A 12,987-nucleotide genomic window follows, 5' to 3' on the forward strand; every position below is an offset into this window, starting at 1 on the left:
TGAGCACACGGGCCTACAACATTTCCGCCTCCATCGGAAATGCAGCAGCCAGAGCCAGGATTCGAACCCGTGACCTGCGGGTCACCAGCTGAGTTCCTTAGCCACTAGACCACCTCGGCGGGACGCCAACCGATCAATGAAATCAACACTATTTAAATGAATATTAGGGGTGTTTCGGGGCGCAGGGGCCATGGATGGCCAAAGAGTGCCGTCACTGATGATGTCGTGTTCGCGTTGACGAGTGAGTTTCGAAGGTAGGGTGTTTTACAACTGTATGTATAGAGGCCTAAAATGAATCGATGTGTTGCAGCGCGTAGTGGGTACATGTATAGTGTAAAGCTATGGCAGTGACAAGTGGTGTGACACCAGGTTGTCGGATGAACGACGGGTAAGCTTGGCATCTACAATTGAGAGACGCAAAATAGCTCGAATAGTCTCAAGGCTCGGTTTGAGGCGAAAGGCCGGAAGACCGCTGCTCTCGGCAATGTGTATATATAGCTACTGCAACAGCAAGCTATTTTCGGACTGATTGCTTGGTATATGACGCGAGAGATATGTATCCGTCTTTTCAAAACGCAAGGAATGACTGACGTGTAAAATAAACAATACTAGATAATTTACATGTAGCTTGGTTGGACTTCTCGTCAACGGGAGAACCCAGCGTTAATTTTTGGTGGCCCATGAAGGTCGCCATGGTGCGCACAACCCTCGGCGTACGAACGTCTCTGCCTTGCACTCCTATAACCGAATGGTGGCTGCCACGAATCAAAGCCACTATACCTTCAGCTACAGAACGCAATATAGCCTGAGGTCGAGAGTAATTGATTAATATGTGGGGTTTAATTAACGTCCCAATAACACCACATCATTATGAGAGACGCTGTAGTGGAGGGCTTCGGAAATTTCGACCACATGTGGTTCTTTAACGTGCACCCAAGTCTGCAACACACAGGCTTACAGCATTTTCGCCTCCATCGAAAATGCAGCCGCCACAGCCGGGATTCGATCCCGCGACCTGCGGGTCGGCAGCCGAGTATTTTAGCCACTAGACACCCGCGGCGGGGCGCGAATAATCAACGTTAATCAATCAAAATGGCATTTTCGTGGGGTCGCTATGCGGATAAGGGCAGAAAAACACTAGGAAAAACGGGTGCAAAACTTTTCCATTGCATATACTGTGTGCCCAAAACTCATGTAGCGATAAACTTTAGTGTGGCATTATCATTTTCATTGTATTTTTCTTTCTTTTTATTGCCATTTTTTTGCAAAGCTTCAATGAACGTGTTGCTTTTGTTGTTTTTTTGCCTATTTATCACGCGTTATATTCATTCTGTTCGATGCAAAGTGCTTATACCATTGGCCTCGAAGACATACCGTGGCGCCACCTACGTGATGACGTCACTCATAGGATGCCAGTTGGTGTTGTCTGCTAGAACACCGAATTTCTACGCTTTTGCCCTAGACACCATGCGTGCTTCCCTTTATTTTGAAGCTCAGTGCTTAAAGAAGCGGTAAGACTTGATAATACGGGCAAGCAAACTACGAATCGGTGCCCCCGGTGGCAATCTCGTGTCTAATTTGCATCGTAAAATCGCGACTTAGAGCCGGTGCAGCCATGGGGGACGATGCAAGTGGTGTCGCGAAAGCAGAGCTGCCGTATTCCACAACTACTCACCCTATCTGTGACGTCAAAACTATCCTCCCTAGTGGAGGCCCTCGCGGCCAATATAGCAACAAGAAGACGCTGTCGAATACTTCTGACGAACCAGATTTGGGTTCACGTTAAAGAACTCCAGGTGGTCGAAATTTCCGGAGCCCTCCACTATGGCGTCTCTCATAATAATATGGTGGGTTTTGGACGTTAAACCGCACAAATCAATCAGTTACTTCTGACGAACGTTACGGATATCAGGTAAGTCCAAGGTGACGTTACGACGCGCCCTCCGCTGTCCTTAGCTATATATACGTGCTGGCCTTTAATTTATGGTGCGATTGCCATACACCGACCCTCGCCGCGGTGGTCTAGTGGCCTAGGTTCTCGGCGGCGGATTCGCAGGTCGTGGGATCGAATCCTGACTGCTGCGGCTGCATTTTCGATGGAGGCTTAAATGCTGCATTCCCGTGTGCTCAGATTTGGGTTCACGTTGAAGAACCCCAGGTGGTCGGAATTTCCGGAGCCCTCCACTACGGCGTCTCTCATAATCATATGGTGGTTTTGGGACCTTAAACCCCACATACCAATCAATCAATTGCCACGCACCGAAATAGTATCCTAATAAAGACTAACTGATGAATTAAATGATTCGATCTAAAGCTGTTTCAACCATTCGCCCTTTTGGAACAAAGGCGCGGTTTATTGTGTACACCAGCTTACGTTAAACTGCTCTCTTTGCAGAAAGCTACGGCCGTTAAGATTCTGCGTAAATTTCTGCTCGCGGATATCAAGACTTCACAACTCTTCAAGAAGCAAACAAAAAAGTAAGAAAATATTAAAAAATTGCAGACACTTAAGACGCCGATGAACAGTCTCACTACGACAAAATCGAGTGTACAGTGAGAAAGGAAGACGCTTAGTCTGCATTAAGTCTGTATCATCGCCGCACTCAGTTTGGAACCGTAGACGAAGAATGCGCCATCTTGAAGAATGCGCCGGGGATATTATATATCTATCTTTCTGTCTCCCTTTTTCTCTTTTTCCGGAACGAGAACAAAGTAAATTACCGTTATTCAGCTCAAATCATTCAGGTCTGCCCTTGCTTATGCTTGCTCACTACAGGAAAACTTTACTAGGAGAATGTGTCACGTGTCTCAGTCGCCACATCAGTGATGCGTCCCGGACCGTTATTTCATCACTCCATGAACCGTCAGTAGGCTTGCTGCAGTATGAACAGCGTACCCAGCCGTCCAGTGCATACGGATGAGTGATTCGATGAAAAAAAAAAGGGGGGGGGGGGGCTCCTCGTGTTCCACGTGTCAGACAACGGTCCTTAACGGCGCTCTCTAAAATACCCTTCGTGAACTCCCTCCCGAACGAAGGACGCCAACCGCGAGTGCGCCTTATCTATATGCTGGAGAAATGACCACGGTCGAGATTAGTGCCAGTACACAAGGGGAAATAGAAAGAGGGGGTGGATGGAGGTGAGCGCCCTTTTGTCTCGAGGCTGGCACCACCAACTTGCTTACTTGCACCACTTTCTCTGCAGTTTCCGATGGGAAAAGCAGCAGTGTTCATTGAAGAACCGCTAATAACCGGTGTTTTCTCGCACAGTTAAAAATGACTTCGTGAAACAATCGCAGAACGTGTTCGCTTTCATTTGTTGAGGTGAGGGCCCTGTGAATTCCGAACCGCTGTCACCGGAAATTCTTGTCATCTTCAAACACATCAACGCTATATGGATGTGGAATAACGTCGTCATATCTCGACTCAGGCAGCCTCGATGCAGAATTATATGGTTCACTTGACTTCGCTTATACATACAGTTGGCTTACTGCAGTAAACGTGAAGCCAGCAATTTAGAGGACGTTTCAAGCCCTTTAATAATTATAACGTCAACTATTGTCTCACTTCTCGAAACGACATTACAACTATGAGTGATGCCGTAGTAAAGTGCTCCGCAAATTTCTCCCACCTGAGGTTTTTTTATAGCGTGCACTAACATATTACAGTATACAAGGGCTTCCAGAACTTCACCTCCATTGAAATCCGGCCAGCGCAGACAAGATCGAACCAGTGACCTTGGCGTCAGCAGACCTTTGGAATGAGGTGGCAGCGGGATATCACGCATATTTATGGACGTTAATAGGTAAATTATTTGCGCCCTATGTCTTCCTCGGATGCATTCGAGACCAGTGTTGTCCCGTACTATACGCCGAAGAAATCTCCCTCAGAGACATGGAAAACTCCCTATTTATGTGATTTTCCTCTACAAACGTTGACGAAATTCCCAGCATATTTCTCTGCACAACAGTACTAATGCCCGCCCCCATACGTGCACACACATACTATATTTACACGTGCCTCACGTACTGGCGACTTTTGAAACCATGAACTAGCCCCTCCACTGCCGCACATCAAAAGCATGACTTTATTGATTCATATACTGTTAGTACGCTGCACATAGTGGGCTTCAAGTCTAACACCACTGGTGAAATAGAAATCGCTCCACGTAAACATCAGAAACAAAACTCAACGGTTATGCTTGCGGGGTGCATGCGCCAGAATCGATTATCGCAGATGAAGGCACACTGTGACCACTTTATTTCGGTCATTATAGGAGAATTTAACCATTCCTGAAATTCGCTGCAATATCACGAAGGTTTTCTTTATCCCTTTGGTTCAAGATGACCGGCGAAAATTCCCCGAAAAAGGGAAAATTCTCTGCACAGAGCATCACTGTTCGATACGGCAGTGTTGTGAAGTTCGTGGCGAAATTCCTCATTCATTACCGTTGTTTCAGTAATTAATTAAGTCATACAAACGGCGCTTGCATTTTTCGATAGACTTCTTGTGTTTCCTTCTTCGTCTGAAAAAACAATTCTGCGCACGTTCGCGATCGAAAACTCCCTCGAGTTTTTTTTTTTTCTCTTTTCTATCTTCGTTTGTTTACTTGTTTACTTATTCTGGGATCAGAAAAGGCCGGCGCCGTCACATATTGGCACGTTCGCAACATGAAAAATAAATTAAAAAGACATGGCGGTAGGTATAACCGCATAGCGGTATAAATAATGCGCCACTGACTGCATCAGGTGTTAACGAGTGATGACAAGCTGCCTTGCAATATTTTTCTGGTCCGTAATGGGAATCAGTTTTAAAGGAGTTTCAATCGCTCAACTTTTTTTTTTTTTGCATGTGTCATCGTAGTAGCTTCAATGAAGACTGGGTTATGTGGAGTGGAGAGTTGGAGACAACTTGCTCTTGGTGTGCACATGGTCACCGTCACAATGTATAGCGGTCATGGTGCTGTAGTGGAAGTGAAGGAAACCACAAATGAAGCACGTCGCTTCCGATGTGATATGGTGAGGGTGTTCGAGCTAGAACCAAGTATACGATATATATAGACCAGTGGGGTATATAGCACGAGGTAGAATAGAGAGTCCATAAAAGCTGTTTTACTTAGACTTGAATAAACCTTATCTCAAGCATTCCACTATATGGTGTCCTTCTGTATCCATTGGCTCACCTTGGGATGGCAGAAGCTAACAACAAACACGTTTAACAAACGAAAACAAAACTTGCTGTTTTACTTGTCAAAATCATGATTTGATTATGACGCACACCGCACTATTTTCGATAACTTTCTGTGGTTCTTTAATGTGCTACATCATCTTGCTGTTCGTGAATAAGTCTGGGTGGCTAATGCGGCACGTGCATGGTTGGGCCTTCGCCGCGTGACTCATTTCGAAACGTTTTATTACTGCACAGTGCGTGCGTCTGGCATTTCGTGTAACTGTCGAGTGCCGGCATTCCATCCCATTGGGTACCACGTGACGGTGATCAGGAGCACTTGCGAAGTGCAGCTTGTTCGGCCTGCGTGACTGTGCAGCTCAAAAAAAGCTTCGCTATCACGTCATGCAGGCGGCCACGTAGCCCGCAAAGGTGCGTCTGGGTCACGCGCATTTTCGAGCACCCTCAAAGCACGCACCGTGCCCACTTCGCAACCGGAAAACAAAGGACGACCGCCCGTTGGCAGCAGTCGAGATCGGGAAGGACACGACACTGATAACGTGCTGTATGGCTTATCTCAAGTTAGTCGAGAGCCTCTTTTTTTAATAGGGCGCTATGTACACTTCGAAGTTCTCGGTTGCACAGTGACAATTACACCGATACGGGTACGCCACGCTTGCGCGAAAGGCGCAAGCGTGGCATATCCGTATCGGCGTCATTGTCTTTTCGAAACCGCGGCGAACACTGAGATGACGAAAAGCTTAGTTGTTTCAGCGAATAGAAAGTCTTCTTCTTTGTTTCTGTGATTTGCTTCGCTTGCTTGTTGCCAGCCGCACTGAAGGGCGAACCAGAGAGATTAAACTCACAGCAACGTGAAGGAAATGCGCAACTCGACCAACATTCGATTCCTGCTGAGGGCACCACAATAAAGTTCTTTGTCTGTCTGTCTGACTCGACCGACACAGAAAGCTCTTTGTTCACGTTTGTCGCGTGTTTTTTTTTTCCACCCCTTTTAGCAGCACGTTGAAGCACGTATACTATAAATAGTTACGATAACCTTGTGTCTCGTAACGCCGGTGAAAGATTGCGCGCGCTAATCGGTGATCGTAAATGTAGTAGACGCTTCGCGGCGATAGTGAGTGACGCGTGCTATCTATAGTTCTGCAAATAAGCCCCGTCGTGGCTGGACAAAAGGGGGCAAACACCTTCCCGGTCGAGTGCGCGCGAGTAGGTCGCCGACCTCGTGTCCTCCTCGGTCACTCGAGCAGGTTGCTTGGTCTCCGCAGACGATGATTCCCTGCGAAACGGGGCCGCCCTCGTGTCGTGCTACACATTTCGCCTCGCGATGCCCGCAGCGCCTCGTCGACGGATCAGATCGTGCGGTCACGACACACGCATACTCGCTGCACGGCCCGAGTCGCGAGAGCAACGCCCTGCCACTTCGTTACGCTGATTTCTCGCTTCCAATGTGCGACGACCAGGCAGAAAAAGAAAGTTCGAGGTGAGCCGCGCTTCGATGTCGTTGTAAACGCAGCACCGATCTCCGAATCGACACATTATGGGCCGACCGCCTCGCTTGGAAGGGAACCTCTTGCACCGCAGTAGAACGACACAAATGGTCGAGCATCCACCGCGGCACGAGAACCCTCAACGCGCAATACTGACAAATGCGTCGATACATGCAGTTATAAACTTTTCAGGTGTTGCCCTTCATTTTCCAGTTACTCTATTAGGTACCGGGTAATTTATTTTATATCCCTCTATATCTATCCTCTTTCCGACCCTTTTCCCCACCCCCGTACAGGGTAGCGAACCAGTTCGTCTAGGTTAACCTCCCTGTCTCTTGCTTTTATTTATTTCTCTATCAGGAAAAAAAAGACTAATAAACACTTTTACGTTAGAAGACGCAACATAATCTAGTTCTGTTTGCGTAAGGAAACTCCTGAACTCAAAAAAAAATCGAAAGCAGATTGTAGGATGTAGCTTAATTCATTCTTGTATTTCGTAATACTGTTTGGTACTTCTGTTGAGTCAATGGCGCAGTTTTGGGAACAGGTGAAAGGAAGCTTCGTTTTCAGTTCAATATTCACAGAGTCAACGCCTGAGCCACTGTGTTACCTGTAGCAGTATACAGTTGTGCCCGCCGCGGTGGTCTAGTGGCTAAGGTACTCGGTTGCTAAGGTACTCGCAGGTCGCGGGATCGAATCCCGGCTGCGGCGGCTCAATTTCCGATGGAGGCGGAAATGTTCTAGGCCCGTGTGCTCAGATTTGGGTGCACGTTAAAGAATCCCAGGTGGTCGAAATTTCCGGAGCCCTCCACTACGGCGTCTCTCATAATCATATGGTGGTTTCGGGACGTTAAACCCCCCATATCAATCAGTCTACAGTTGTATCAATACCTACAATTCTGAATTACAACATCGACCAGATCGCGTGAACTATGAGTGTAGGCATTAAGTTCTTCTCCTCCCTACCTCTACTTTCCATACGTGGACTGATCTCAGAGTACCACATAAGAGCATCTTCACTGAACTCTTAGAAATATCAACGGCGCCACCAACCGTCTGCCGTCGCATACTGATCTAACTGCAGCACAATAGCCTCCGTTCACCAGTAGACAATTACCCATCCGAAACGCTCGTGTGCAGCCGTGAGAGTTATACAATCCATAATCGAAAAAAAAAGAAAAAGAAACATCCCAACTTCCGATATTATATACATATATTCCAGACACACCGGCAGTAAAGTAATTTGGCTGAAGGTCGACAGCGGCCTGAGAAACCAGTCGGGAAACATCACTAAAAGTGGTCTCAATTTATCAAGGCGCCTTGCTGTCGCAATATGCGTCGCCCTAATTACGTTACGGCGTGTTATCGAAATATATGCAGCACAAGCAACATTCGCTGCACTTTCTGATAAAGAGAACTTGCTCGAAAACTCGGCATGTTCTCATATGCAGTGCGCCACTTGGTACCATGGACGTATTCATTCTCGGTCGTTAAAAACCACTTTATAAAATTACCGCACCTTTAAGTGACCACCTGTCGTCGCCGAATGTAAATGAGGCAGCGAGTTACGCTGTGCGCTCTAAAAGGGTCACAAAAAAAAACGAGCAAGAAAATCGCGGCGTAGCGTTGCTTTTCCGGCATTCACTATGAAGTAGACTTACTTGACATGGAAAACACGTGCCTCGAGACTGCGTGCCTCAGAAGAAAAGGAAAAGAGATTGAACCGAAAAGAGAGCAAAGGTAAAAAAAAGACGGCGTGCTAAGCATATTACACGCATATCGGTAATGCACGACACAAATGTGTCACGAGGCTATCTTCATCTGCATGTAACCAGCCAACCATGCACTCAGACGAGGAAGTTGTGCTTTTTACGTGCTTGGAATCGATAGAACTCAAAAAAGTAAGTACGCACATTGATAGTGTATGATATATAAAGCAAGAAAAAAACAGTGCAGTGCAGCGAGGGCTGTATACTGCACGGTTCTGTTCTGCACAGTTTTGCACGAAGCTTCCGTTTAGACTGAGTCACTAGTCCGATCAAGACCGTACACTGGTTGAATGAAGCGACACACATCTTCCGTGTTTGCAAACACGAAGCGTAAATCTTCTCCGTTGAGTTTCATTTCCATAAAGATAATGCACATCTAGAAGGAGAGGCGAGTTGTCTCGGTCGCGCAGTCATGTACAGAAAACCTCGATGGAGTAGGCTTCAAAGCGAATTTCCACGCACTAAGCCTCGCGGTTGACGAAAATGAGTCACAAAATGGGAGCGCTCTCTCTCTCTCTCAGGTGTGTGCAGCCTTCTTGTCGTGAAGCGAGTGAAAGGCCACTGCCGGAAGAGAGGACGCATCACCGCTGCCGGCAGTGGCGGCGGCAAGGAAGCGCCGCTTCGCTATGAAAGCGGGTCAGCGCCGCCCAACGCCCAGTCGGCGTTGTGTGGCCGCACCAAGCAAGGGCCGAATGCTTCGAAGCCAGTGCGCCGCAGGACTTGATCTCAAACACCAGGATGCGTGCGGGAGGACCTCTGTTGAAACGAATTTCATGCCCACGAAGCATTGAAGACCATTTGAGAGACGCGCTGTTGCTCGCTTATAGTTGCTTTAAGAAAGTCACAGCTTTGCCGCAAAGGCGAAGCAATGAATGTAATAGCAACAAATTGGAAGGCCACGCGAACATTGGCAAGCAGATTGAAACGTGTCCCGAGTTTCTCACGCACATGTGACGCACGAAACGTACCCAAGGGTACAGCTGAACGCGAATAAGCGTTTCGGTTGTTACTTCGCTGGGTCTGAAAAGCGCGCCCTTTTCACAAACGGAGACTGTGCAGCGAGGGCAGTGACCTTTGTGCGCCCGCTAACTACAACAGAATCGTTCCGGTGAAAGCCCAACGCGTGCAATTATCCCCACCGCGAGATAAGCGCGCGCACGCGTGAGCGTCCAACCCACCCCCTCTTTGGGGGCCAAAGTACGCGTAGGAGATGAGAGCGTGCGCCACCGCGCCGTGACGATCTGGCGACGCGCGTTCATTGCACCATCTCGCTAGCAATGTTGAAAACAAGATACTTCCCCCAAGATGTCCTTCGCCAGTGCTAAGTGGTAGATATAAATAGTTTGCCGTTTCAACGTCGAAGGAGGTGCTCCTTCGCGGCTCAGTGGCTAACGCTCGCACTCACACGCAAGGGGTCGGACCTTATATTCCGCTCGCCGTAGTCTTTTACTGAATTATTTTTCATTGTGCTTTAATATATATAGATACGTATACATGTATGGTGAATGACGCCGAAGTCGACACCGGCGGCAAAATCCAGCCGAAAGTGTGCATATAATTGCTATCGCAATAAAAAAAAATGGATGCTGCCCCTGGCCCGGAGACAGCCGCTGCCTCCCGTGAAGTAGCTTTGAAACATTTGGGAGAAAGATAGAGAGAAACTGTGCTAAACTGTAGCAAACTTACGAATGTTTTCTCAGTAACGTAATATAATTGTAAAATACCTTCACCACAGTTTTATTGTTCTGCGTGAGGTATTATAGTGGCGTGTGCAAGAAAATAATGGTGAAGATTGAAAGTTTTTCTTCCTGTTGTGCGTTGCACTTCGTAGACAAGTTCTCTCCACTTTGAAGACAATTTTTTTCCTTTTATTAAGAGAGAGAGAGAGAAAATTTGGGAGTTGGTGGAGGGGCTTCTGCCATGATTAGTGCCGGATGTTTCAAAGCTGTACGCATGAAATTCAACCACAACATATCAAGAGAAATGAAAGTATACAAAATATATACATGTTCTGGGGTTTCACGTGCCAAAGCCACATGATGACTATGAGGCATACCGTTTTAGCGTGGTTCCGGGACTGATTCTGACCACCTGCGACACTTTAACGGGCACCTAAAAGTATGTGTATACGTGGCTTCCCTTCTTGTGTTTATTTGGTGCAGCCGACGTGTTCGGAGATCGCACCAGCGTCCTAGATCTTACGGTAATTCAGCACGTTACCCGTCGAATTATCACGATGGTCAACAATGAAGCCGTAAAAGACAGCGAAATGATGATAACAAAACGACTAAACGCAAACATAAGTACACGCGCGCGCACACACACGGCCACCGACCACGTGCCGTGAATACGGTGACAGGCTGCTGACCGGAAGGTCACGTGTTCGATCCCAGCCGCGGCGGTCACATTTTCGATGGAGACGAAATGTGGAGAACCTGTGTACCTACATTTTGGTGCGCGTTAAAAATTCCACGGTGTCTTCCGGGGCCTTACACTATACGGCATGCCTGATGATCATATCACGTGGTTTTAATTCGTGAAACCCCAGCAGCAAGATTACTCATACAGAGCCATACAGACACATGAACAGATAGACTACATGAATAACAAGCGTATAATGCCAATGGGAATGCACAGAGCAACTGAAAATTGCTCGTTAACTATATCGTTAATCAGTTCTCTGTCTACGAGAAAATATACTAGAACCATGCGACCTAATCTTTGTTTATTCGGCCCGTTGACGGTACAAGAGGTTCCTGCACAAACAACTATACCTATCTGCCGATATAAAGTGTTCAGACGAGTGCGAAAGGTTTTTCCCTGCCTTTCGTGTCGTGTATAGACTTAAGGACCGACACATTGCTCAATAGGGTTCATTGTGTTGCTGCGCAAGCACACTTGACGTCCTTTTCTTAACGCGGTAAGGCGTATATGGTATATATACGACTTGCCACTTACGCCAATTCACCGCTTACGCCAAGAGGTATACCTCTTGGCGTAGTGAATTCATCACTCAGCATATTTGCGCTGGTACAGCTTCTAAAAGCATACTTGAAGCAGTTTTGGAGGAAATGGAATGGCATAATGCTTCATTTTCAAACAAACTTCGGGGATGTATATGTGTCAAAAGTGACACCATATATTCCCAGGGCTTCCATTAGTCGCACTTGGCTTAAATGAAATCCATCCTAAATTACGGTAGTGTAACATTCGGGCTAAAGTGGCTAATGACAAACTCGATTAGCGACCTTTTTCTCTCAAGACAGTATGTTTTGTCGGGCAAGTCTATAATCTATCTGAACAGATTGAGTTCTGCGATATTTTTTACGCAATTAACGAAACCTGTTTTAAGTAAGAGAAACTGTATAAAAACAAACAGAAGATTAAGAATGTGTGGGTCATCTGTGTATATACTCACCGTGCGGGGTTCGTGGGCGATAACCTCGCTGGCCTTCTTCTTTTCCACCACGCAGCTCACCTGGGCCCGCTGGTTCTTTTTCAGCATTTGCTGCGCAACAAGGAACGGAAAAAAAGACACCTGATTACACCATCACCTCGTCATGGTGCCGCAACCTGTTCGCGCGCAACAAACGCTCCACAAATGTACACGTACCCGAGGCCGAATTGACAAAACACTCCAGTATATAGTTATGGTGAGCCATATCTCCGCCTTCATAAATGGCGGCTACTTTTTCGTAAGCTAGCCCTCATTACTCACTGGATGCTTTGTGAATACGGAGAAAGAAGTTTCAGGAAACGTCCATGTTCTGAGTATAGAGCTGCAAGGTGGGGTATAGAATTGGTGTTCATACACCTTCAAAGGTTCGCTAAGCAAACACAGACACTGCTTTTGCGCTCGACGTCATCAGTCCTCTATTGGTTCGTTCTGCGCAGTGACTGTTTTCACTTGGCGCTAAGGTGAAAATCCGTGTTCAAGTAAAAGATGTGATTGAGTTACTCGGTGAATTTAAAATCTGACAGCGCCGACATTGGATGAGAATATGAATTGAAAAGCAGACTAGAGCTAATCAAAAGGAGAGACGAAGAAAAGCAGAGAAGCACGAGCAGCGACTAACAAACACGCTTGTTGGATGTTCTCAAAAGCTCGTCCTCAAAAGCTCAACAGGCCTGCCGGGCCACGAGAGGAGAGTCGCGGGCGCAGGCGTCGGTTGTTTGCTCGCACGAGCGATAGCGAGAAAATACGACCACTAAGAAAGGCAAACCAAGCACACCGCTAACTTGGCGCGGAGACAGATGGCCATTTCTTTGCACTTGCTGGCGGAAAAGTTGACCGCTAGAAGCGGGAGACACGCCTGTCTACTGGGCGCGCGCCTCACTTAATAGCTCTCTGCACCGGCACGGCATTCGCAGTGGCAACCTGTATCGTACATGAAAGTCCTTGAACCTGTAAGAAAGCACTGCACGATGGACGGGGTGTGCGATGCAAATAGCTTTCGCTCCCATCAAACGGCCGTCCCATCGAAGTTTCCAGCCGCGGTCTTGCCCAGCAATCTTTCAAGGGCTGTAATTCCTCCGCGCGTTTTAC

General features: G+C 47.2%; 1 protein-coding gene across 1 annotated transcript in view; it reads right to left on the minus strand.

The window, feature by feature from the left end:
- The window catches only part of LOC119176142 (uncharacterized), an 87,928-nt gene that overhangs the window by 15,654 nt on the left and 59,287 nt on the right, over nucleotides 1-12,987 (minus strand). Inside the window, exon 4 of the mRNA XM_037427294.2 lies at nucleotides 11,860-11,949. Within this exon, the coding sequence (XP_037283191.1) occupies nucleotides 11,860-11,949 (90 nt within the window). The remainder of the gene's footprint in view (nucleotides 1-11,859; nucleotides 11,950-12,987) is intronic.

This window comes from Rhipicephalus microplus, chromosome X, assembly GCF_043290135.1.
Source record: "Rhipicephalus microplus isolate Deutch F79 chromosome X, USDA_Rmic, whole genome shotgun sequence".
In the NCBI taxonomy this organism is placed as follows: domain Eukaryota; kingdom Metazoa; phylum Arthropoda; class Arachnida; order Ixodida; family Ixodidae; genus Rhipicephalus; species Rhipicephalus microplus.